This window comes from Denticeps clupeoides, chromosome 12 (assembly GCF_900700375.1).
Source record: "Denticeps clupeoides chromosome 12, fDenClu1.1, whole genome shotgun sequence".
NCBI classification, from domain to species: Eukaryota; Metazoa; Chordata; class Actinopteri; order Clupeiformes; family Denticipitidae; genus Denticeps; species Denticeps clupeoides.
In genome coordinates, this window is record NC_041718.1 from 18,141,231 (window position 1) to 18,168,411 (window position 27,181).

At 46.5% G+C, this 27,181-nt stretch overlaps 1 protein-coding gene and 1 long non-coding RNA gene across 3 annotated transcripts in view; one reads left to right on the plus strand and one right to left on the minus strand.

Annotated features, from left to right (window-relative positions):
- LOC114800402 (uncharacterized) overlaps positions 1–14,734 on the minus strand; it is a 38,066-nt gene extending 23,332 nt beyond the window's left edge. The window contains exon 1 of the long non-coding RNA XR_003751385.1: positions 14,651–14,734. This is a non-coding gene — a long non-coding RNA (uncharacterized LOC114800402). The remainder of the gene's footprint in view (positions 1–14,650) is intronic.
- The window catches only part of ptprga (protein tyrosine phosphatase receptor type Ga), a 174,735-nt gene that overhangs the window by 128,490 nt on the left and 19,064 nt on the right, over positions 1–27,181 (plus strand). The window contains exons 6-14 of one of the 2 annotated variants that reach the window (XM_028997728.1): positions 811–877; positions 5,921–6,078; positions 8,790–8,982; positions 16,276–16,460; positions 19,204–19,312; positions 19,403–19,452; positions 19,535–20,246; positions 23,334–23,466; positions 23,580–23,588. In XM_028997728.1, coding sequence (XP_028853561.1) covers positions 811–877; positions 5,921–6,078; positions 8,790–8,982; positions 16,276–16,460; positions 19,204–19,312; positions 19,403–19,452; positions 19,535–20,246; positions 23,334–23,466; positions 23,580–23,588 — 1,616 coding nt within the window. The remainder of the gene's footprint in view (positions 1–810; positions 878–5,920; positions 6,079–8,789; positions 8,983–16,275; positions 16,461–19,203; positions 19,313–19,402; positions 19,453–19,534; positions 20,247–23,333; positions 23,467–23,579; positions 23,589–27,181) is intronic. The other variant, XM_028997727.1, reaches the window with a different exon arrangement.

The window sequence follows — 27,181 nt, forward strand, 5'->3', positions numbered from 1 at the left end:
GCCCAGGAGCACAGTGGTCAACCCCGACACGCCGAAATATCTCTACTTCAACTCACTTTGTTCCTAAAGTGGGAGGGCCTCCTCCAGCACCAGCCTTTAGAGGTGGTAGTAGCCTAGTGGGTAACACATTCGCCTCTGAACCAGGTTCAAACCCCCACTTACTACCATCGTGTCCCTGAGCAAGACACTTAACCCTGAGTGTCTCCAGGGGGGGACTGTCCCTGTAACTACTGATTGTAAGTCGCTCTGGATAAGGACATCTGGTAAATGCTGTAAATGTAAATGTTTACGCCCACAGACATTTGACATGCAAATCCTTAATCGGCCACCGCGGCCTCGTGGACCAGGTGCAGATTTGCGTGCACTTCGTAGCCCCCGTGCCGCGGGATTGCCGTTCCTCAGCCGCGCGGTGGGCCGAAAGGCTGCATTCTCTTTCTGGTCTGAATGGGAGCCTGGACAATAACAAGTGGGTCTTTTTGTCATTGTCCTTTCTGTGTGCATAGCGCATTCAGAACATGCATCAAAATAGAAATGCAGATGCGATGCTGATGTCACCACCGCCGCCGCCGTTTCCAACGGAGCTGGATGCTGTTTGTTCTGGGAATTGCATGAGTTCCCTGTCTGTAGTCTTTTCTCTTAATTCACCAGCCTTCAAATGTATTCTGTTGTTCTTCTGAAATGAGTGTGTACACACAGACGCACACTTTGTTTTAGAAGTCATTATGTGAGATAAAAGCTAAATCGTGCTGTGCTGGCCCAGTGAGAGGGAATCAGCGGCCGGATTTCACCCTGCGCTTCTCTCTTTTGCAGGTGGGCCTGAAGGACAATCCAGCTGTGGACCCAATCATCCACGGACTCCGGGGCGTGGTCCATCACGGTGAGTTAGTGTCATCCTGCTCGAAAAAATTGATAAAAGTCAACAGCTCCGCTCCGCTAACCGCTTGTCGGCAGGGGTCGCCGCCGCCTGGGAACGAAACTGGGAGTCAAATGCGGCGAGTTCATGCCGGGCCTGCATACCTGCACATCATGAAGGCTGCAATTGCACCACATTCTTCACAGAATAATTCCGGGGAAAAAAAATCACACCGGGGCCATCTGCCGTAAGGATTGAGGTTAGGGATTTTCACTGGGCCGTTTCAGGACACTGACCTTTTTTGTCCCAAGTGGGCCGTTGCACTACAGGAAGATGAATCGTCTCCCAGGTCCCCGGCCTCTGGAAGACTGTAGTATCTCTCCATACCCTGAGACATCCGTCTCACCTGCTGGTTTCATGAGCTTTCCAGACCCTAAAGCTCAGAAACATCTCCATGCACCCACGATGCACTGCTGCACTGTGTTACCTCCCTACGGGAAACAGACGCCTCACCAGTCAACAAAATGCACCTCGGATTCTTTTACTATTCGCTCAAACTCAAGTGTATTTTAATTATGTAGCAAAGATACTCATTTACAGGCACTTTACGTTTGCGAATGAGGACACAAATAGTTCACCTGTTGATTCGCCAACTAGTCTGTGAACTATACAATAAGTGACCTTATCAGTACTATTTGTAGACTTTTACAAGTATACCAGAAGTAAACCTATATGTTCATGGTTCGTTTTCAGTAGTAGATGACACGATTCTTCCTGTGTAAGACTGCATAATTTGGAGTATACTAGTTGGCATGTAAGGTAAGTTAAATATACTAAACTCTCTTTCAAAAAAGTAGTACAAGTTCAAGGCAAAACATAATTAAACTTACATAATTTAGTTCACTATACTTCATTAAAAGAATACCTGGCTGGCTCACTTATTTTTAGGTTGGTCGGCCACGTTTTCTTGATTTCTTTTGTCGTTTTCACCGGTTATTTATGGCAGCGGCATCTATGATGTGGTCACAGGCCTCCGTAAAGCCTTGTTGGATACTGTTCATCCTGGACCCTTTGTGCTGTTGTTTATAATGGGTTTAATTGTGCCCCGGGGAACGTTTACAGCTACTTTTTAAATGTCCTTGCATCCTTCCTGTTTTTTTTTTTAGTACCATGTCCCAGATTTGCTTAGCTTAGTATGATGTACAGAGGGCGTGGGAAAGGCCACGCTGGCTTTTATTTTAAGGGGGGGTGGGAAATTAGACATAGATGTAATGATGTGAGGCACAGAGTTGATCACCCGAGAGATCAGGCGAATATTTTAATAAACTGTGACAAAAGGCAGAGATCGGATTCATGTAATGGGTTCATGGGTGGTAGTAGCCTAGTGGGTTACACACTCGCCTATGAACCAGAAGACCCAGGTTCAAATCCCCCTTACTACCATTGTGTCCCTGAGCAAGACACTTAACCCTGAGTGTCTCCAGGGGGGGACTGTCCCTGTAAATACCGATTGTAAGTTGCTCTGGATAAGGGCGTCTGGTAAATTCTCTAAATGTAAATGTAAATATGTAATTTATTTGTATTACAGCTGCCCCCATGCAAATGGAACTCTTAAACTCTAAAAACATCCTGTTTTTAATTAGCGGCGTACAACAAAATGATATTTTTTTAAAGGCACCTTTTCTAGGAAAACCGGACTGGAAACTGTCACTCTAAAGGACATGTGCACAATACATTCTGTCCAGGGTGTTTAACTTGTGCATCTGGCAATGGAGACAGCGGCACATTCATGCTCATGCTGCTATTGTTCCAGCACTCCAGACACGCTGTAATTTGGGGTTTGGGGGGTGAGGATGGGGAGGTGGCGGCGTGGCAGACGTGTTCTACCTGACTGACGGAGCTCATGCCACGCTGCGTTTCCATGACACCTGTGTGCAGCGATTGGCCTGAAACAAGCGAGGCCGTCGGCCCACGGCACTTCTGCACGCTCACGTTCGGCTGTAAAACAAAACGAGGCTTTTTCCCCATCACACGCCAGTGGATCGAACGTTGCCGCCGTGATTGCGCCGCAGAAATGGCTGCATCTGAACACCGGCACGCTTTACGACGGGTTTGTTGGTATGTATGAGAATTGTGTGCCACAAACAACTCTAGCATAAATGGCTTAAAGGACTTTGATGAACCCATCACTCAACGCACAGATACGTGGAGTGATGAAAATACAGTTTAATATTGACGATCTGCTGTGTAGAGGCCATTTTGTTGGCCATAGAATTTCTACAGAATAAAAAAAATAAAATGAATGCATTAATTGCTGTGATACATTTAGAATTATTACAGTGTTACAATAAATGATCGCAATTAACAACAACACTGGGGGGGAGCGGAAGACCTGATTGGATATTGTGAGGGTGGGGGCTGTTAGCGGAGGGGGGGGGTTAGCCGTGTCGTGACAGCAGCAGGTTGGCAGTGACAGGGCGGCGTTGGCGGTCAGGCGAAGACGGAAGTGGCCCCAGTGCCCAGTGGGGGTGACAGCGAGGGAGACGGGCGGCGAGGCCGCTGTCTTCATCCCAGACAGATATGACTCGGGCGGGGGGGGGGGGGGGGGGGGGGGGGGGGGGGGCGCTGCTGACAGGCTTGTTTCTCTTCATGTCACGCTCTCACTTTCCTCCTCTCTCTCTCTCTCTCTCTTTGCTTGTGGAAAGCCTCCCCCCCTCCAGTGTACCGAGATGAATTTTCAGCTCCATCGCCCTCCGGTGTACCGGGCTGGGAGGAGACAGGGACGGGGAGGCGGGCGCCACGATTTATGGATCAAAATTACGAGCCGACAGCCCAGGCGCACGCGGACCTGCTTCTTTTGGAAAGGAAAAGGGGACGGGTGATAATTTGCAGTGAGACCCTGGCTGCGTAGCTGCAGCGCCGCTGTTGACTTCTGTTCGGTCTTCAGATGAGATCTCAGGACACCGAGATGGAAATCTGTCTGGAACAGTAATCATGCTCTCTTAAGTTCTCGTTTTATATTCAGACACACCAAGCACTGCATATGCTTATACTGACTTCAGCAGACATATGGTAAAATGCAAGCAAAAAATTTCTGGTCATATAGAATTAGTAGGACACCATGGTTGTGTGATTAATAGAGAAAGAACAACAACCTTTATTCATATCTCATATTGGTCCCTTATTGTGAGTAGAATTCACATATAAGAAAATCTCAGCCAATCAAATCATAGAAGGGATCGCCTTCGTCTTTCGGCTGCTCTCGTTTGGGGTCGACCACAGCGGATCAGCCGCTCTGGTTGTCCGCACAACCTTCTGACCCAACCCTCCCCGGCACCAAGAAACACAGTGATGTGCATCCCCAGTGGCTGGGTTATTCATAGAATGGACAGATCGACCAGTAACAGTGTGGTATATCACGTTCTTAACAGAACCGTCTTGGTAGGTTTTGGATCGGACTCCTGTCTCGTCAGCAGTGCTAAAAATGATCTAAAATACGGTTTACATTTAAAATAGGATTTTCAACACCGGTTGTGCTATATATTTTTTGTGTTATCTTTAACCTGTTCTTAAAAATTATGCATTTCCACCCTGTCTATTTATCTGTCAGTCTGCCAGGCTGCAATTACAGGTCCCCGAAGCAGACGGGTATAAATGTAGATGTCACTATGGTAACAGTTCCTTATTGCACCCAGTCAAGCTGAGTGCTTTGTCACTAAAATGCCTGTCCCCATAATGAACCCCCTTGCCATACTGCAGCGGCACTCAGCACTTGCACACAGGCCACAGAACGGGCGCGGCGGTCATTACAAGGGCCACCGCTCTCATTTACCTGGGCTTCTGCCGCCGAATCATTTGATACGGTGACCCCCGGCGTGACCCCAGCACAAGCGCGTTCAGCAGAGTTTACAGGCAGCCCTGCACAGAACTTTCCGAAAGTCGGTGTGGGCGCTGCATCGGAACGCTCGCCCTCCCGCTGCGTTTCTCACATCGCTGCTGCCCATTCTTTACCGCACGGCCAACCACCCACTCCGACTCCGCCGGCGCAGTGCAGCAGGTCGCATTACACGTTCATGTGGACGCCGAAGGGGAAAAGTTTCATGCCGAGCACCTATTGCTTCGACGTATGTATTATTAAATATTATCCCCGAGTTGTTAATTTTACATCCCTACCAGCCCAAGCGGAGGAAACGTGTGTTCACGTGTGTCCCTGCTTTACGTTAATTTTATTGGACTCTGCTGACAAGATATAATTTGTTTCTGAGCAGAGCAATTACTTAACACAAGATATACAGCTTTCTCTCATTCGTCTCCGACGCAAAATTAATTTTGATAAGAGTGCAGCCGTAGGCTGTAGATCTGTCCAGTGCTGGTCATGTGACCTGCATGAGTCTCAATGACTGTGTCTGCATACGGCCGAGTGACTTTTGCAACGGAAGAGCGCCTGAACTTTAATCATCCGTCTATCCAAAATGCAAGGCTTCTTATTCTCTCCCGTTCATCTGCGGATGATTATTTTTTATTTATAGCAAGCCCTCGCTGTTTATGTAGCACATCTGTGTAAAGTGTTTTTGGGTCAATAATCCTCCGCCTTCCACCCCCCCGCCCAGCGCTCGTCTCGTCTGCCCCTTTGCACGTTTATCACAAATTTTTGGCAAAATGCACAGCGAGCCTCGGATGATCTGTAAGCCCTCAATTCACTCTGCGAATCCAGCGCAGCCATGTGTTGGGCAATCGTGGGACTGATAACCTTTGCAGTCAGAACAGGATTATATAGCGGGTTGGATCAGCGCGCCCCGACGCCGAGACTTTATCTAGAGCTTGGAAGCGCCTCGTAGTTTCCATCTTTGGCTCCAGATTTTATTTCTACTGAAACCGTGCCGGGGCTTTTGTAAAGACGACACTTATTAATGCCGAATCGGCCTCGATTTAATATAATACAGTAAAGAGCTGCCAATATTTGATAATGGCACATCATGCTGAGGTTTAATGATGAAGCTGGCCCAGTTCACAGCACGTAGCACAACATCTGTCTCTTTCTTCTGTCTTTTCTTTTCTTCTACACAGAAAAAGAGACTTTCCTGGAGCCCTTTGTTCTGAGAGACCTGCTGCCATCGTCCCTGGGGAGCTACTACCGCTACATCGGCTCCCTCACCACGCCGCCCTGCAGCAAAGTGGTGGAGTGGATCGTCTTCAGTCGGCCCGTGTTTGTGTCGTACAAACAGGTGAGTCCCCGGCAGTCCGGCGCCGCGCCGCGCCCCCCCTCGCCGGCCTCACGACTCCCCCAGGCAGCATTATCGCACACCGCGAGCCGATGAGGCGAACCCGTCCGACGTGCGCAGCGCGCCAGGTTATACAATCGGAACGAGCGAGGCGAGCGGAGCCAAGCGCCTCGACGTTAACTAGATGAGCCGGGCCTTGGCATTCCTCTTCGGCTCAGGAAAACATTTGGCTGACTTAAATCCTAATGAGTCCAAATGAGTTTACTTAGCGGTGCAGCAGAATGCAGATGAAGCGCTCTGTTTGTTTGTCGAGAGTGCGGACGAGCAGCGGTGCTGCTGGGTGGCCGGGCGCCTTCCCCCCCGCCTTCCTCGGCGGGTCCGAAATGGGTCGTTTTTTTTTTGTTTTTGGGGGGGGGGTTTGGGAGCCAGAGCTGGCAGGCAAGCCTCGGCACAGTGAGAGCGCCTCCCCTCAGCCAGAACACACACATTTCCCTTTCATACGGCGGGCCGTAAGGGTCCAAATCCCCCAGCTGCCATGCCATGCCAACAACCGGCATTCCCTGTTCACGCGGTCTCCGATCCCAATCGACTCTATTCTCCTTGGTCGTCTCTGGCTGGTGGAACAACCATTCGACCACCTTTAAGAAACATTATGAAAACCCACTTGTTTAAAAAGTATTTCAAATGAGTCTAACACACACACACTCACAAAAAATAACAAAAATAAAATGTTCGTCTAGCCCTCAAAGTTCGGCTTTATCAGGGCTCTTAGTTTTTTAACTCAGAATCTATGAGAATTGCTAGTGTCTTCCTCCTGCAAGTCGCTTTGGATAAAAGCATCTGCCAAGTAAAGTAAAGTAAAGAATGTAAAGTAAAGTAACTGTTGGATTTAAACACGGCAAAAATGGCCCGGTACTTAGCGCAATCCGCTCTGACGTAACGCTCTAGAACCAACCAGAAAGCACACTCGATAGTCTGTGTCTCGGCTTGGTTAAACTTCGCTCTGCATTTAATATGCCTCCATCAGCCAGGCTTTGTGCGCTGCCGTCTCGCCGCACATAAAAGGTCGAGTCGACGCGGTGACATCAGACACGGAAAAACCTTGGATTAATTGGGAGCTATCAAACGGCCGCCACGTGTCTTTTTTCCCCCATCGCTGCCTTTCCTTTCCTTCGGGTGTCAATCACACAGCCATTAGTGGGTTTTTCATGTATTAAGCACTGCTTTGTGTTCCATTGTTACCTCTTTTCCATGTGTGTTTTCCTCGCTGAAAGGAAACATCACTAAGGGAGATAAAAGGGAGCATAAAAGAGGAGAGGATTCTCTCTCTCTCTCTCTCCCTCTCTCACTCTGCTCCTTTGTTCTTGATCAGTCACGAAAGTAGGTCATCGGTAGTGACAGACGTAGCTCAGGGGTGGCTTTTAAGAGCAGATCGATGCTCGGCCACTCTGCAAGAACAGCGCCTCCTAAAATGCTTCCATTTGTAGCATCTGGACGTGGCGTGGACGCACCTTGCACCCTGGTGGCCGATGCTGGCCTGTTTCCGTGGTTTCTCAACCAGGATTGTGCTTCAATCTCAGTCGTCGTGGTTTTGTGCCCAAAATCGCGGGAATCCGAAGCATGGGCCCAGGCAAGATTTCTATCCCAATGATCTGTTTTGAAGGGGCTGTTGCCACGTTAGGGATTACCAGATTGGGCCTTGATATACGAATCCCCCTCTCTGTCCCAGGCTGATGAAACACTACAGCGTACAGTCGGTGAGCACTACGTTCCAGCACCACAGGCTAGCGTCAGGATTTGTAGAGGAACAGTCGGAGGCTGCTGATCTTGCGCTTAAAGGCTCTGGAACGGTGTAGAGGGTATTTTTACATGCCGCTTCTACACCAACCCCTTTCTGCTGTAGCTCGTGGGGTTCTGGCTCGCAAACACACACCTCCCTCCCCTCTTAATGAACATGCCCCGGAGACGGAATATAGCAGAGACGCCCAACCAGTGGTGTGTTTGTCCCCGCCTCCTTTCTCCGATGCTGGGGATGGATTCCCACGTGGGGCTAATGAGAACCCACACACCAGCTGCCTCGCTTTACCCGTAATACAAGCAATGCTCAGATGATGATGATGATGATCATCATCATCATCATCAGATGCACAAGAACTTTTCCGGGAATTACTTTGGTGCGGCAATCCCAGTCTAATTCTGTTACACCATGCCTTGCGTTCATCTATCTGACCACCAGGCTACTGCCCACGTTGAGACCCTGGTCGAAGCACTGCTCTTGTTTTCCTGTTTGTCTCATGCACAGTTTGCCTTTATTGGCCTGGAACAGTTCAGTGCGCAGGTCGGTTCGCCACCTCGAGGCAAAAGCACTTCTCACAGTTTTCGGGAAATGGGCATCATGGAGGGAGATGACTCATATAAAACAAGCACGCTATTTATAGGATGGAGGTTATAGAAGATTTTTTTCAATCCTGTACTAAAATGGCGCATGCATTTATGTGATGAATATTTTTATAGCAACATTGACAATATAGGCTATTATAGAACCATATTTTAGACCCTATTCTTTTAGCATGTTACTATGGTTACTAAGGTTGTTGTGCTACTTAAGGGACCTATGCAGAATAATTATTTAGCATGAATGCAACCGCGTGTGCTTTATATGGCCAAAACAAGCAGGGCATTCACCTTCACCATGCCTTTTAACCAATTCACAGCTGGAGGCCTTCTACTCCATATTCACCACGGAGCAGCAGGACCACGTTAAGTCCGTCGAGTACCTGAGAAACAACTTCCGACCACTGCAGAGCCTCGACAACCGGGAGGTCTTCAAATCAGCCGTCAAAGACGCTTGGTTGCCTGACTTGACGGACAGCCTCGATAGCCCATATATTACCGAGGACTCCAAAGGTAGGCGGGTCTACAGCACCAAACAGTATAAATGTAATATGTTTTTTAAACTCTCTACAAAACTGTGATTGCTAAATGTATCAATGAACAGAATAGTTAGTCTTGTTGATTCCTCCTGTTTTTGGCCCCGTAGACACAACAACTTTTTTCTAGAAAAACTGGAAAATTTCTATCCGATCTGGCGTTGCTTTCACACGGAAACTGCAGAACCCAGAAAGGTTATTTTCTAGAATAGGTTCCAGTGTGAATTTCTCTTTACGCTTATTAGTGTGGAAAGAAAAGTAGAGGAAAACGAGACACTGTTCTCTGTGTCTCCGTGTGGATGAAAAATCAGATTAAGCTCCCGTATGAATGCAAATTTTTTAGAAACCAAACACCCATTTTAGAGGAAAGCATTTTCGTGTCAATGGGGCCTTAAACAAAATAATCATTAAAGATTGAATTCTGGGAAACAGAAAAAAACAGTTTTATCAAGTTCTGTGTATTCTGATGATACAGTTTAAAATAGCGTCCAATGACACGAATGGGGTGTAAAATAAATGTTATCGTACTTGCCCTCAAAAGAGCCAAGCATCTCCAGCCGCCAGTTTGGGTACCACTGGTCTTAATTCCACCGGGTTGGGTTCGAGGGGTACTAAATTTGATGAGATTTATTGCCTTACACAGGCTACTAGCTTTTTCCACGCCTTCCCCCCTCTTTTTAATACCTGTAAATGTGAGGAGATTATTTATGCCCGCTCATAAACCGTTCGTGCTTTCCCATAAGGGCCACTCGGAGGCGGCGATTTTCTCCAGCACTTGGTTTGGCCGTATGCGCTGCGGACCACTCCGACAACATGAGTGCTCGGCTGCACGCCGACTCATTACGTCTCCCGGCACGCCAGCACGCATGTGCTGCTTCACGCGCTATGCCTCCCGGCGGCCTTGCCAAGCCCTGGAGCTGTCATTGACTATTCCCTTAATGCATGCAGACCAGCCTTTTACCTCCTGCTCCTTTTTTTTAGACTTCGAAACAATTCCGGTAATTAAAAATTGGAAGGTGGAAGAAAGGGAGAAGGAAGAAAAAATGGAAGCGCGTAGCTCATCAGCAGAGGGCTGCGTGAGTCGTGCCCTTGAAAGCTGCAGTCCTGCATATTTCCTGGGAGGGTGCGCCTGACAGACAGCTCGGAGAAATGAGCAGGAAAATAGCCGAGTAAAGACGAGTGGCATAATGACACCTCTTCGGAGGCACGCGCCATATGCCACCATTCGCTCTGCTCTGCGGCCTGTCATTACAACAGCATGTCTGCAGACCTGCTCACACTCAACAGAGTATTTATATACAGATATATATATATATATGTGTGTGTGTGTGTGTGTGTGTGTGTGTGTGTGTGTGTGTATATATATCGACAGATATATATCTGCCTATATAGCCCCCCCCCCATGCCCTTCACTTAAGCATCACTGCACCAAAATTGAAAATCACAATACTACAGACATTCTTAACAGCCGCACGTCAATAAAGCCACTGGAGAGTAGCATGGCAGGGGCCAGAGTGCTGCCACAGCTCTCACAGTGCCGCTGACGAATTACAGGACTCCATCAAATCAAGCCAGGAGCTAGAGCTGGAGCAGCAGCAGCATTGATGGTGGCAGAGAGCAGAGACAGCAGTGGCAGCTGTAGTTGGTGTAGGTGCATTAGCATTGACAGTTGTAGTTAAGGTGAGAGACCTTACTCTATGAGCGCTGGTGCTTGTACTAAAGAAAATATAAACCTAAAAATATAATACATAAATATAAACAACACAGTCTAAAGTTATATGTATATATGCAGCTGTAGTTACTGTAGTGTCAGAATGTAGGAGTTACAGTAATTATTGATGTAGTTGTATAGTTATATGTATATAGTTATTGTTACTGTAGATGCAGTATCAGCTGTAGTTACTGTAGTGTCAGATTCACAGTCTGCAGGAGTTACAGTAGTTGTAGTTATATAGTTATATGTATATAGTTATTGTTACTGTAGATGCAGTATCAGCTGTAGTTACTGCAGTATTAGGATAACAGTCTGCAGGGTTACAGTAGTTGTAGTTATATAGTTATATGTATATAGTTATTGTTACTGTAGATGCAGTATCACCTGTAGTTACTGTAGTATTAGGATCACAGTCTGCAGGAGTTACAGTAGTTATTGTTGTAGTTATATAGTTATATGTATATAGTTATTGTTACTGTAGATGCAGTATCAGCTGTAGTTACTGTAGTGTCAGATTCACAGTCTGCAGGAGTTACAGTAGTTATTGTTGTAGTTATATAGTTATATGTATATAGTTATTGTTACTGTAGATGCAGTATCAGCTGTAGTTACTGCAGTATTAGGATCACAGTCTGCAGGAGTTACAGTAGTTATTGATGTAGTTGTATAGTTATATGTATATAGTTATTGTTACTGTAGATGCAGTATCACCTGTAGTTACTGTATTATTACGATCACAGTCTGCAGGAGTTACAGTAGTTATTGATGTAGTTGTATAGTTATATGTATATAGTTATTGTTACTGTAGATGCAGTATCACCTGTAGTTACTGTATTATTACGATCACAGTCTGCAGGAGTTACAGTAATTATTGATGTAGTTGTATAGTTATATGTATATAGTTATTGTTACTGTAGATTGCACGATCAGCTGCAGTTACTGTAGTATAAGGGTCACAGTCTGCAGGAGTTACAGTAGTTATTGTTGTAGTTATATAGTTATATGTATATAGTTATTGTTACTGTAGATGCAGTATCAGCTGTAGTTACTGTATTATTACGATCACAGTCTGCAGGAGTTACAGTAGTTGTAGTTCAGTTATATAGTTATATGTATATATTTATAGTTACTGTAGATGCAGTATCAGCTGTAGTTACTCTAGTGTCAGAATCACAGTCTGCAGGAGTTACAGTAGTTGTAGTTTTAGTTATATAGTTATATGTATATAGTTATTGTTACTGTAGATGCAGTATCAGCTGTAGTTACTCTAGTGTCAGAATCACAGTCTGCAGGAGTTACAGTAGTTGTAGTTATATAGTTATATGTATATAGTTATAGTTACTGTAGATGCAGTATCAGCTGTAGTTACTGTAGTGTCAGATTCACAGTCTGCAGGAGTTACAGTAGTTATTGTTGTAGTTATATAGTTATATGTATATAGTTATTGTCACTGTAGATGCAGTATCAGCTGCAGTTACTGTAGTATAAGGGTCACAGTCTGCAGGAGTTACAGTAGTTATTGTTGTAGTTATATAGTTATATGTATATAGTTATTGTTACTGTAGATGCATTATCAGCTGTAGTTACTGTATTATTACGATCACAGTCTGCAGGATTTACAGTAGTTGTAGTTATATAGTTATATGTATATATTTATAGTTACTGTAGATGCAGTATCACCTGTAGTTACTCTAGTGTCAGAATCACAGTCTGCAGGAGTTACAGTAGTTGTAGTTGTAGTTATATAGTTATATGTATATAGATATTGTTACTGTAGATGCAGTATCACCTGTAGTTACTGTATTATTACGATCACAGTCTGCAGGAGTTACAGTAGTTATAGTTGTAGTTGTATAGTTATATCTATATTAGAATTGATGATATATATAAAAAAAACATATGTATAACATATAATATGTTTTCTTTTGTTTTGTTTTTTACTATGCCCTGAAGCACACATTCTTTTTGTCGTTAAAATTTTGGACTGTGAAATAATCCTGAAATCCATAAAAGTGCTTACAAGATTCCCTTATTACTGCTCAATGGTTATTCTTTTTTTTTATTTTGGCATACAAAATTGATTGGCGATACTGTGTGCTGTCACCCCCAGAAGAATAATGAAATGGAAGAGCCTTAATTGTAAGAGATGGTGTGTAATTGTTCTATTCGGCCTAAAAATAGAATCGCGCAGAGGGAGTCTTGGAGATGGATTTAGCTTTCATGGATTTTTTATTTTTTTTGCCAGAAAAGATTATTTCATAACTGATCAGTAAAAAAGCCACACTGGATTATGCCTGTGTGCAGTACTGTGGTTTAACATTTGCCTCTCTGCAGTACTTCACTTATGTCTAAAGAGGTGGAAAAAAAACTTTCTTTGTATTTTGGAACAAGTGTGTGCTCCTCTTTTTTCCTCCTGTAATTACCATTCTTATTGAAGTAGCATAAATAGTCGTCTCTCTTAAATGAACAGTTTACCATGTTTACCTAATTTTGTACTTTGGATCGTTTGCATTCATGTAAGGCACAAAACCTTTCTAATACTAAGCAAAAAATAGAATGCTGAAAGGAAAAAAATTACTGATGCAAGAAAAAGTTATATGAAGAACTAGAAGACAACAAAGTCACAGGTTCAAACCCCACTTACTACCATTGTGTCCCCGAGCAAAACACTTAAGCAAGAGTGTCTCCAGGGGGGCTGTCCCTGTAACTTCTGATTGTAAGTCACTCTGAATAAGGGCATTTACAATATGCTATGAATGTAAGTGTAAAGTATATGTAATCGTATAAACATTTTTTTTTTTTTAAATACTGTAGGCTGGCATAAATTCCATCTAATAGTCTTTGGCTTCCAGACTAATGCCAGGCAGAGTTGGAAAAAAATCACATAATTACTATGTTTTAATTCTACACACAGTACCCCTTAATGGCATGAAAACAGTTTACTTGAGGTTTCATCAAATGAGAAAGTGAACTTAAGTGAAAGTGAAGTGATTTACATTTTACATTTAAGGCATTTGGCAGATGCCCTTATCCAGAGCGACTTACAAAACAAAAAAGCCACATGGCAGCCCGTCTGGAATTTGCCAAAAGGCACCTGAAGGACTCTTAGACCCTTAGAAACTCTTTGGACTGATGAGACAAAGATTAAACTCTTTGGTGGGAATGCCAGGCGTCACATTCAGAGGAAACCAGGCCAATACCATCCCTACAGTGAAGCATGGTGGTGGCAGCATCATGCTGTGGGTATGTTTTTCAGCTGCAGGGACTGGGAGACTAGTCAGGATAGAGGGAAACATGACTGTACAGAGACATCCTGGATGAAAACCTGCTCAAGAGCACTCTAGATTTCAGACTGTGACAGTCTAGATTTTCAACAGGACAACAACGCTACTTGAATCCGATTGAACATCTCTGAATGTCTTAAAATGGCCGTGCACTGACATTTCCCATCCAACCTGATGGAGCTTCAGAGGTGCTGCAAAGAGGAATGGGTGAAACTGGCCACGGATAGGTGTGCCATGTTTGTGGCATCATATTGAAAAAGACTTGAGGCTGTAATTGTAATTTCAATGCTGTAAATACTTCAAGGATGAAGGCTCATCAGCTACGACATAACAAGCAGCTATTGTGTTATTCCACCCATGCATCCAAAGAAACTCCATTGGTCCATTAATTCTAAACATTGGCAGCAGAACATGTTTTCTCAATTAGGCTGCATAGGTACTGAAAGGATGACCATTTTAACTGCCTGTTCAATCTACTGCTGTGCAAAAATAAAATTAAACCATTTCACTAAATCAAAGCAAAGTGCAATAACTTCTGCCGCAGCATCACTTCCTGTCTCATTAGCATTCATATTCCAGTTTGTTATTTAAATGTGTAACCCATTATAAGAACGCTGCTCAAGGTCAGATATTGTTTTTTTTTTTACCTCATCAGAGAAGCCCTTCTCCTCTTTCCCTTCTTCACTCTCTCCCCACAGCCCGTGGCCCAGTCTCACATTAATCTGGTTCCATGGTCAAACAGCCGGGAGAAAAAAGGCCCCCGCACCACCTCCTTCCTTTAATGACTTTGTGAGAGCGGCTCTTACCAGTGTGTGTGTGTGTGTTTTATGTGCGTGTCGGTAGTGTTAAAGGGACAGGATTAGGATGCCACATGCACCCGTTCCATCCCTGCCCCAGCCCCGGTTCCAATCATTCACTGCCAGCAGGTACACTATGTACCTGTGTGCTGGAGAGCTGGTGCTAAATGAATAGTGCCTGCATGTGTGTTTTTGTATAACTTGCCAGAGAGCATCCATCATGGTGTGGATGCCGGCATGCCACCGACGACTTCCTCTCCCACCATCGGCATGCCTCCTCCATGCCTCCCTTTTTGAGCCGGGAGGGCGTCGGCTCTGCCCGCGAGTCCCCATCTGGGCCGAACCCTTCGGGGTGCCGGGCGCTGAGGATTGACAGGTCGCGGCGCCCCATTCTCTGCCTGATAACACCGTCACTGCTCAGCCTGCACCACTGACAGCCGGGGCTGAGCCACTCGCTCTTATCTAGAGGACATGCTTTCCAGCTGCAGAGGACAGTCACACACAAATACACGCGCACACACACACCAGCTTATCGTGGAAAGCATGAAAGTCATCGCACAAGCCAATAAATGCAATATGTTCAGTATCATTGCAATATTTAATTATAATTACCCTCATTATTATTGGGAATACATGAGGTGTAGATACCATTAGTGAAATTAGCACTGTTAATCGCAGAAGCGTTCCCCCGTGGTGGACCTTGGTGGGCCACAGAAACGGGCGTCGTGGCTGAAAAACCTGGGCGAGTTGCTCAGCTTTCTGACATGCTCAATGATTAAACACCTTCTGCTTTTGAGATTACAGGCAACTTGGATGGCGCTTGTGTTTGTAGAAGGCGTGACGAAATCTGGACAAATGCCTTTTTACATTTTTTTTTTTTAAAGGACACAATCAGCCTTGTCAAACAGAGCCATCTAGTGGGCACCTGCTGACATGTTTGTGTATGTGTGTGTGTGTGTGTGTGTGTGTGTAGGAGTCATGAGCTTGCAGACACAAATACACACACACACACACACATACACAAACAGACCGAGGAAGGAAATAACCCCGGGAAGATGGATAGTCCTGGGGCAGGTATATATGAGCTTATGCATTATTTTACACTAGCACTGCTGAAGGTAGAAAAGAGCCTGATGACTCAGTGCCGGGCTCACGGCTATAAATGCATCCTATGCCCCACCCTCTTTCCCTCACTCTTTATCTGTTTGTCTTCTGTATTTCAACGTTTGCTGCTATCTCTCACACTCATCCTTTTATCAGCATGGCCACACACACACACACACACACACACACACACAAGCTGAGCTCTGGCAGACATCCTAAACTGTAATAGGATTCATTTTCCCTGTTTATCTGTGTGGTCACGCTCGCATTAAAACAGACGACCTCTGTTTTGCCGCCCCGCCCACTCCCCGGGTCGCCGTGTTTATTGTGGTCGCTCACCTCACGTTCCCCCTCTCTTCTGTCATCTGCAGTGTGCAGCAGCCCTCCAATCAACATGAAGGTCCAGCCCCTGAATAAAACGGCCCTGTTGGTGCGATGGAACCGGCCCGAGTTCATCTACCACCCGCCAATCATCAGCTTCCTCATATCCTACAGCTGGACTAAGAACGACGAGTCCTTCGAGGAGACCTACGTCAAGAACAGCGACCAGAAGCTGGTGAGGCACCTGCAAGGATTAGTGTCAGAATGTTGTCCCATGTAGGCCTCAGTTGGACACCTGAGGGTTATAACAGAAGAACTTAAAAGTCTTGAGCTTGTCAGTAGTTCTTAGTTCAATTACTTTGACTGTTTACTTTAATAATTACAGTAGCATGTGTGTTGCATAAGAATAAGGCATTACTATTAGCTTCAGTCTGTGTTGCGTTTCTACCCTCATTCCTACCCTTCGCTCATATTATTCCTTTAATATGTCATCCATCAGTATTAGTAGACACAACCTGTAAAACACTTCTCTGTAAATGTGAAGACCTTCGAACATCCACATATTTACACATGAGGTCGTGTGCACACCCGAGGCATGTGAGGTCAGGAGGCGGCTCCTGTAACCGGATGCCAGATGCTCCTGTTGGACATTCTTCATAATGTAATCCTGACCGTTAATTACACCATTCATGAGGCCACATGAATGCTCACATTCTCCTCAAGAATCACGTACAAATTACACAAAGCATGGCCGTTTTAAAGTCGAGCCCACAATATCTTGGAAAAGTGTTGAGAGAAGTCAGTCCTGTTATTAATTAAGTCAATTCTGATGTGGATTGAAGCATGGCTTCATAATCCTCGTTGAAAGTCCTACTATCGCACCGCCACCATCAGCAGACGTTTCTCAGATTTTCTGCACTGCTGCTCCACACAGCATGAGGTTCAATTTGAAGATTGTCTCAAAGTTTTTTTTTCTCATACTAACAGTCATCAGAAAAGCCTCTTTTTTGTGTTTGAGCGCTTGATACTATGAGAATTTAATTATTTCTCTCGTCTTTCGACACCTAGCATTATCAGATCCTCCACTGGTATTAGACAGAAATTCAAATGAACTCTTAACATGGAGTTGTGACGCTCAGGTGATTTGCCAATTTTCATACTTGGTTTATTCATCGAAAGAACATTATGCGCCACCCAATGCTCTCATGTGAAAAACTTAATTGTCCTTTTCAGACTCTATTACTGCCATTGCAACTTTAAGCACCCGTGGCTACAACCCAATGCTTCCTGTAGTTATTGATCCGTCTCTGGGTGGAATGAAGCCGCCTGTTCTATGTAGAGTTTAAACTCGTCCTGCCCTCTGGAGCTGAATGGATATTACCATTTTATTTACCATTTTAACTGATTCGGACAACAGATCGTATATTCTTCACACTTCATAGTTCAAAAGTTGACTGCATGTCTATTGTCCTGAGATGGGTACATTCACAAGTATCTCAGTAGTGAGCAAACAGAAGATCTCTGCAGTTCCTTGTCCCAGGCTCTCAAGTTTCTGTTCTTCTTTCAAAAGATCCTCCTTAGTTGGTGTCCTGATGATGGTGACAGCGACCTGTATCCTAATGAAGCCAGGTTTGAAGGTCATTTCTTATTGTTTGAATAATTTGGACCTTTGAATACAGGTATGAAACGCTCCATCACAGTCCTTGGTCTGCAGTGGTCCTTCAGTCTAAGGGGACAGTCCAAGGGTTTTCATTTTGGTGATTCCCAGGAAAAGCTGCAGGACAACACAGAACTCACTTCAGTCTTTTCTTTCCAAGTGGTCCTCTGCTCAGTCATTAATGGAATCACATATCCCCATGCAAGCTCACCAGGGGCGTCCTTCCTTCATCCCTCTGTCTCTTCACCCCTTTCCTCTTTTTCTTTTCAGCCCTTCATTTCCATTTTTATTCTCAATTTCCTCCCAAGACAGTGCTATCTGGGTCACATTAGGGACTGGCTAGGCTTTATAAAAGACGTCTCTGAAATCAATGGAGGAAGCACTCAAGAGCTGCCAGTTTTACGGCCGCCCGCTTGTAATATCCAACCAAGAAGCTGGGGAGGGGGGGGGGAAATAAAAAAAGAGACCCTTAACAGAATTAAACCGTGCAGAACTTGCATAAATCTAAAGGGCTGAAGTGAACAAAGAACAAACCCCATTACCTTAAAGCGGGGCTTGGGCTGCGAGGCTTGGCACGAAGGGACGTGCAGGGGACGCAAGTTAATTCCACGGCCGCTCCCTATGTAGTGTCCCTACAGCTTTGCCTTATCGGCTCTCGTCGATAGAGCGCTTTTGATGCGTAACTGGGAACTTGGTCCTTTTACACGGCCGTCACCCTCCCCACGTGGCCCCTCGAACTGCTCCAAAAACGGCCGCTCGGGGTGCTAAATTAAAACGCTTATTAGATGCCGGTGGAGTGGCAGACTTTCAGAAGCACTTGTACGGCGTCAGTCATCTCTGAGAAACGATATCGTAAAATCGCGGCTTCGGTCCCCTTGTTGACACGACGACCGCCATAAAAGAGGCTGGGCAGGAACGAAAGGGCCGCGAGGAGGGCCGAGCGCTCTCGCCTGCTTCCTGCTCCTCTCCGGCCTCCTGTTCCTGAGGGGGTCATGCTGTGTGTGTTGTGCAAGAAATGAGACGGGGTTAAAGTCTCCGGGGCGAGGCCGCCTTTGCCTCCCGCCTGCGCTTGTTTGTTTTGAAGTGGAGTAAACGGTGGCGTCTCCTCGCCGCGGGGCGCCACAACAGCCTCTGGCATTTCGGCATCGCATCCTCCTTTTGTGTCCCGAATCAAACAGAGCCAACGCCCCCCCCCCCTCAGAAGATAACAGGATTGTACATCGCAGCCACATCTTTAAGGATGCGCCACTCTTGGCCTTGGCTCGGCAGGAGGCGCTGCGGCGGCGTTTGACTCTGTACGTGTGTGTGTGTGTTTCAACAGGAGGCCGTCATCTCGCCGGTGTCGCCGTACCTGCTGTACCTCTTCAGAGTGCAGGCCGTGTGCAGGAGCGAGTTGAGCAGTGACTTCAGCAGGAGCATTCTCTTCAGAGGTGAACAGCGCATCCCAGGATTCTGTGGGGCGGCTCCATCCTGCTGCCTGGACGCTGAATGCTTGACTTGTGTTCTGTTTTCCATTTTAGCCAACACTACAAGGATGTTTGAAGGGACGAGGATCGTGAAAACCGGAATAGTAAGTGAAATGTCATCTCCAGACTTTTGTATGGCTGTTGATGGGATGGAATATTCATAATTTTCCTCCTTTCTGTGTGCAGCCCACCGTATCTCCAGCCTCATCAGCAGACATGGCTCCTATTAGCTCAGGTTCCTCCACCTGGACCTCGTCTGGCATCCCCTTTTCGTTTGTATCCATGGCAACCGGCATCGGGCCCTCCTCCAGCGGAAGCCAGGCCACGGTGGCATCGGTTGTGACCAGCACTCTCCTGGCAGGACTGGGCTTCAGTGGTGGGGTCATTTCCTCGTTCCCCAGCTCCGTCTGGCCCACCCGAGCGCCGTCCAACGCCGCCAACCCGGCTCCGCCTTCTAATGAAGCAGCCGCCTCCCCGGCCACTGACACCGACACCCCAACCAAAGACAATGAGCACGCAGAGGACAGAGGGGAGAAGGGCGGCAAGGGGGAAGGAGAGGAGGATGAGAAAGAGGGAGAGGAAGAGGAGGAGAAGGAAGACGGCGGTTCCGAGGGCAAGGAGAAGAAGTCCGGACCCGATGAGGTTCATACTCAAGCTAACAGCTCTGTGGCCAAAAAGCCGCCGATGGCAACCCCCGATTCCACTGCCAAAGAGAAAGGACAAAAGGGCGGGGAGGAGCCATCTAACGCAACGCCCTCTGGGGAATCGGAGGAATACCAGAACTACATCCCGACCGGCAATACGTGGAACGAAGTGGGCATCCAGCCGCCCAGAAACCCCTCGCAGACCACCAGGCCCGGCAGCGAGAACAAGCGCTGGCCATTCTCTATTCACACAGGTGAGCAGACAGAACCCCGCTGGCACTGGGTACCCATCTGTGCTGCCTGGCACTGTGGTACCAAGTGAAAAGGTCGCATTCCAGTACCAAATGCCAGTAGCCAAACAGCAAAATGTTGTCATGTTTTCAACTTTCTGTATGACCCCACTTACTACTTTTGTAGTGTGTCTCCATGGGGACTGTCCCTGTCACTACTGATTGTAAGGATAAGGGCGTCTGATAAATGGCAGAAATATGTTTAGTCTGAATCAAAAGCCTCTTTATTAATGATGTCACAGAAAATGGAAAAGAGTCTGCGTTGCATAAGCTGTACACGTAGTTCTAAAAGTAAATTTAATATTCAAGAAAAATGCACAGAGAAAAACAAAATGGGTGCCATAGGAATTGTGTAATATTTATTTTATTTTGGTGTTGCTGTTGTTGAAATTGATTAAAACATTTTTAAAAAGTACATCAGCCAGTATTGAAGACAATCTGGTATTGAAACATTTTGAATGATTCCCATCCCTAAACCCCAGTCGCTCCGACTCTAAAGTAAATCAGTGGGGCGCCTGTGGGGCTTTTTGAGACTTTGTGAAAAGTCTTTGGCGTTTGGTGACACGCCGGGTCCTCAGCACCGCCCTGATTGGATCTGGCAGCTCTTGGCTCATCGCTCTCCGGCTCCCGATATCTCGATCCCACGCAAGCCGCTCTGCCATCTGCCGAAGCCCCAGACACCCAGTCCTACGTGGGGCCTTCAGAAGTGCTCGCTGATTGCCTGTTATCTCCTCGCCGGGCGATAATTACCTCCCTCGCCTCAGGCAACCGCGCCTTCACACACAAACACGCGGGCATCACACACCGCCGCGCCACAAACACACTCAATCACCGCCATCGCGCATAATCAAGCCGTGGGTGTCAGATCAATAGGCACCTATCACAACAGCGCGGGCCCCACCCCACAGGCTGGCATGAGACGGGCGCTCCTGCTCTCCGCCGATATTGACGCGAGGTAATCAGGCTGCCAGTGATTGCTGAATGATTACAGAACAGTAGCACAAGCGGATATGAGTGTGTGTCTGAGCTGGAGCTGATAGCTTGCGGAGGGAGACAGAGGCCTGTCAAGCGCACGTGTGCGTGTGTGTGTGTGTGTGTGTGTGTGTGTGTGTGTGTGCAGAAACTAGACCGTCTTGACATGTATTGTGTTCCCCTTCATCTGTAGGCCCACGGTGTCTTATTCATCCTGATTGGGCTGACATAAAGAGACTCGGCAGCATGCTGCGAGGCTTGAGCTGAGCCGGCTTGAGCTGGCCACCGGTAAAGAGGGGTGACAAAAACCCAACATTAAGTGTCTCACTAAGGTGTTGAGCCACCAGAAGTGTGTCATTTGTCCCAGATTCTCCAATTTCTGTTTCCCTACTGCTATTCTGGAGACCTTTTTTCAAAAGATCTTCCGTTATTTGGTGTTCTCGGAGTTGCTGGTTAAACAATGCAATAGCAGTAGCTGGGCTGAGATGTAGTGATTGTAGGACGATCATATGATTTATGTCATTATTATCCTCATCAACAACTTGTGTCCTGTAGATGGTGGTATTTTAATCTGTGAAGACAGCACTCCCATCAGGAAGTAACTATTTCTTCGTAGGTTATAGGATCTAAGCTTGCTTTTTAACAACCGACTAAATTGTGAAATATGACCTATCTGTGTGCATGCGTATTTATTCATTTATTGTAGAGTTGAGGATTACTGTGTACATAGTTGCACATTTTCATTTCAGATCTAGTCACTATTGACACATCACATCCCAGTACTGCCCCCTACCTTTAGTGTGTGAATTGCATCTTGCATGAAATGTACAGACATGTGATGCAGCAGATCAAAGCATGTTAGTGAACGTTTTCACTTGTTTTTTATTTTTTAGTCCACAGTCATCATAATTCATAATCAGTCTTTCATTCTTCATCACATCACAACTTCATTATAACTTCCGGTCGTCTCCCCCCCTCTATCATGATCCGCCCTCTCAACTTTCACAACTACAATAAACAACTGACTCCTTCAGGCTGTCCTTCCAGCCTATTGATACTAATCCCACCCCTCTGTCATCCTTAGTTCTGTCTCAATCCTATTCTTCTACATGTCTACTCTCTCTCACTCTCTCGCTCTCTCTCCCCTTCTCTTTTGAAGCGGTGCAGTGGCCTACTTTCTGGTCCACGGAGATGAGTACAGAGTAGAGACACAGCTGTAGGGAGAGAGGAAAAAAACATTTTTTTAGGTCTGTGTGTGTGTGTGTGTGTGTGTGTGTGTTAGTGATGGCATCTGTACCTTCACTGCTCCCCTGCATTAGACACTCTCACATGCACGCATCAACACGTCAACATTGACATGCGCTCCTCGTTCTGTCCGGGGGTCGCTTGGAAAAATCTGGAAAACTCGGGCAGAAGTCATGGCCTCCTGGAACTCCACAGCCGTCAGATGCTCTGGTATGTGGCAGGACTCGCGAGTTCCCAGAGAGCCGGTCAGTGCGGATTATTCAGTGTTTAGTTAGTCTAAGGTGCGTTGGCTGGGGGGAGGCTCAGGTGTGTTGTGAGTGCTGGAAACTTGTGGGTTAAATCGACCCAGACAGAATGGGCAGAATCCACAGTAACCAAACACACACACACCTTCACACATAATATTGCAAATATAAATGATATAAATAGAGCATAGAACTTTCTGTTATGCCACACCATAATGATGCTCCAACCTGGGAAGCCTTTTTTGGGTGAGCACACCTCCATAGTGATGCAGAATTAGTAAACCCGCCCACTGCACACTGATTGGTTTGCTTATACATGCAGACAGGCATAGATAAATATGTGCACACACAGATCCATACACATATTCTGAGCTTAAGCCAGGAAGCTACTGCATGTTGTAGTGCAGAGGAAGTGACGTGGAATGAAACTGATGCCTTTATTTAATGTTCGTAAGTAGGATGAATCAGATTTTTTATTTTTAGAAACTTCCGGCAAGTCGTATGCTGTCAGGTCGCCACTTTCTAGCCTGGCGAAGATGGGTGAAGTAAACGTGGAATGGTGCTAACAGGCTGAGTTTGTGTTTTCCAGAGAGGAACACGGTGCCTGGCGTGAACCCGCTGCCGATGCCTGCAAGACTGGAGTGGATCATCCCACTGGTGGTGGTCTCGGCCCTCACCTTTGTCTGCCTCATCTTGTTGCTGGCAGTCCTGGTCTACTGGAGGTGAGTGTTTCATTTTTTTTTGTCTCTGAATGTGTTCTAATGATATATCAATGAAAGTGAGGATATATTATTGAAAGAAAGGAGCTTTGTTCAGGGCATTGTTTCCCAATCAGAATGTTATCGTGCCAGCCCTGCCTTCGCAAGGCTCAGGATGTCCTCCACGATTAGTATTGTGAAACACTAGTTTAGGGCTAGGATTAGGTGTAGGCTTAGAAGATTAGTTACAGTTTTATAATTAGGGGTGAGACAACACGTCATGATTGCTCCTCTAGTGAGATCATTTCTACAGGAATAGGTTTGTTTAGGGTCTTGATTTTATATCTGTCCTACAAAATATGGTCACACTTAGTGTGAAAGTACTTATATTAGACCTTTCATTCAAAGCCATTACATAATCCCTCATGGGGGGCAATGGTGGCCTAGCGATTAAGAAAGTGGCCCCGTAATCAGAAGGTTGCCAGTTCAAATCCCGATCCGCCAAGGTGCCACTGAGCGAAGCACCATCCCCACACACTGCTCCCCGGGTGCCTGTCATGGCTGCCCACTGCTCACTAAGGGCGATGGGTTAAATGCAGAGGACACATTTCACTGCGTACACCGTGTGCTGTGCTGCTGTATATCACAATGGCAATCACTTTTCACTAAGATTGTGTGATCTGCCTAACGTCATTGCTGTATGTATTGATTACTGAATTGGGAAAATTTATGGCATTTATCAGACCCCTTATCCAGAGGGGTATAAAGTAAGTAGCTACAGGGACATTCTCCCTGGAGACACTCAGGGTAAAGTGTCTTGCGAATAAGTAAATGTGTTATCCACTTGGCCACTATCACCTTTACAAAAGTGCTTTAGAATGTCCATCATTGAAAATCCCTCGTTCACTAGGACCCGATCTGAAAATTCCATTAGATTAATTCTGAACCCAACTCCTTTTTTTTTTCCTTTGGCAAATGCAAGCGCATGTAGCCTGTCCAGACGGCTGTGTAGTTTCGATCATCGCAAGTGTGTTCCGAGACGCGTGTGTGTTTAGGCCCGGGGGCGCTGGAGAAAGTGGTGCCGATTCGCAGCAGTTCGGCCGGCTGTTCATCACTGGCCGTGGCTGGCAGCTTTATGGAGGCGCCGAAGAAAGATGGCCACAGGTTAAGGGGGCGTGATGACTGTGCTGACAGTAAGCAAGACGGAAGGTGGTGCTGGCCTTCCCTCCGCCAGAGCACAGCTCGGCCATTAGTGTCAGGCGGAGAGCGACGACTGAGGCCTGTTGTCATGGACACACCTCTGGCCCAGCGAAAGTGGCTGTAACGAGATTTACAGGCCTGCCGAAAGGCCTCCGAGAAACAATGCCGGTGGATGAGACCCTGTCATGATGCCACGTTCACGCTCACATCTCTCGACGCCCCCGCCAGAGCATTCTTATATGGTTCTACGTCCTCACATCACCAGCTGGACGTTTCTGTGGCACATTGCGGCAGGTGTGTTTAGCCGTAAGTAGAGCGTGTTCTAAAAGTCTATTTTCACTGCGATAGCTGTGTTTTCATTTCTGTCAAGGACACACTGTATGCCACCGTCACTGCGAGTGCTGCTCACTGGATAATTAGACATTGCTTTGTTTATCACTTAAATCCGTTCACTCACATATGCTGTTTGATCCGTGGACTGGAGTCGAGAATATTATTTTTGAAGGACAGGAAACAAGTTCCAAGCTCTTACTAGGCCCTTACATTACATTTTCACAATGAATGAAAATCGTGGCAAAAGTGGCAGATGAAATCAAGCATGGAACGTGCTAATGGGTCGTGCACAGCAGTAACGCTAAATCGACGACGATGCATTTACATTTGTTCCTTTTTCTCCTGTGATTCAGTGTCCCTCTTTACAGGCTCAGTCCCCTTGGGGTACTATCGGGTGAAGTGTCTGAATCAGGGAACACAGTGGTAGTTCTAGGATTTGATAAGAGATGAAGGTTAAGATATTGAATGTCATTTGGTTGATAAGTGTGTTTGTCCTGCTGCCAAAGCATTTTAATGACTGTTGAATGGCGCTACGAAGTCATTTAAAGGACGAGAGGAGTGTGAGTGTAAGTACTGTCTCTATAAAATCACTTCATTTAATACTGATTGGTGTGATATAGTGAACTTGGACTTTAGTTCTTCGCCCAGGACAGAATTGTAATACCCAGACAATCAATGTAGGTACCATACATGAATATTTCCATCACCTTTTCAGACTTTTTGACATCTTTTACAGGAGCATTAGAAAGCCCTTCGGCGCAAGTCTCTATCTGGTCATGCGTGCTTGCCCCCGTCCATCCAATTAAAGAACTTTTAACAGAGCACTTTGGGAACTCATTAATGTCAGGCACAGTTCTGACACCCAAAATGCATGGCCTCTGATGTGCCGAAACGGGCAGCACTGTGGCGTGGGAATTAGCTTGTCCCCTGTCTCCCCCCCTGCCCCCAGACAGATGTAGGGCAGTTCGTGCAGTACCCCCTGTCGCCAGTGGGCGGAGTGGTGACTGAGAGACTGGAGATTAGCTGCGTCCACACACTAGGCTGCTGTTGGGACTCAAGGCGCTGCATATGCCGCAGGGCGCATGGGGTCAGGCGAGCTGCTCCGACGAACTCTGCGGGTCGCCAGCTATGCTGGGGGGCTTAATCCTGACAGTGTGTTGGTCTGTGTGTGTGTCTGTTGTGGGGTAGGTTTATGTGTCATACACACATATGTTTTTGGTACATTGTGCACTTCCATGCATGATGTGTAATCATTCTCGAGTTTGTAAAGGTTTACATGTGTGTGTGCATGTTCCCATGTAAATGTATGCACATTAATCTGCAGACCCATGCATTGTGCATTATTGTGTTTTGCGTGTCTGTGTTATGACTGTGTGTGTCTGTGTGACAGTGTGCAGCAGTGTGCTGCTCTCGGGGCAGGAGATGTTGTAGGGGTGACAGGGCAGCTCCCTCACTCTGAGGTGAGGAGAACAGACAGTAGTCTCCTCTGAGCGAGGGGTGCGGACGGGGTCAATCGTGGGCGTCCAACCGCTCCTGTAGACACCAAATTAATTATGAAATGATTTGCTGTACTCAGACTTTTATTTTTTTCTGACTCTCTCATACAGTCACTAGTGAAAAGGTCAGAGCTCCTGGAACCACACATGGTCAGGACACATGCCCAGGGGAGCACTGGAAGTATCAGGCGTTAGATTTACGGCTTTGTGGTCTATAAACGTAACAGGTCTGTGTGTCTATAAGTGTGTACGCTGCCACCCAACGTTTCGAGAAACCTGTTGCAGTCATACAACACTCACATGTCATTATTTTAATGATCTGTTGCGCGGGCCTGTGTGGTTACATTTTTTTTTAAAACGGCGTATTAAGACAACAATTTTCACCCCAGTTCCCGTTTTACAGCACCAACCTGTTCAGTGGGGGTGGATTTCAGCGCTACGCCCTGAACGGATTTTGCCGTTGAGGGACGGTAACCGGGTTGTTCCGCTCTCTGTCGCCCAGTCAGAAAAGTGTGTGGAGAGAGAGAGAGTGTGCAAACAAAGGAGCCGACTGCCAGGGGGAGGGGCAGGGAGTCGCAGCAGGTGCAGTTGGGAGGGGTTGGCGGGGGGGGGCGTGAGAGGGGAATGTTGGGAAATCCTAATCCTATTGGGGAGCCTTTAGGCCTCTCCCCTCCTCACAGCCCATTGGCTCGGCGCGGTTGCTGCACACC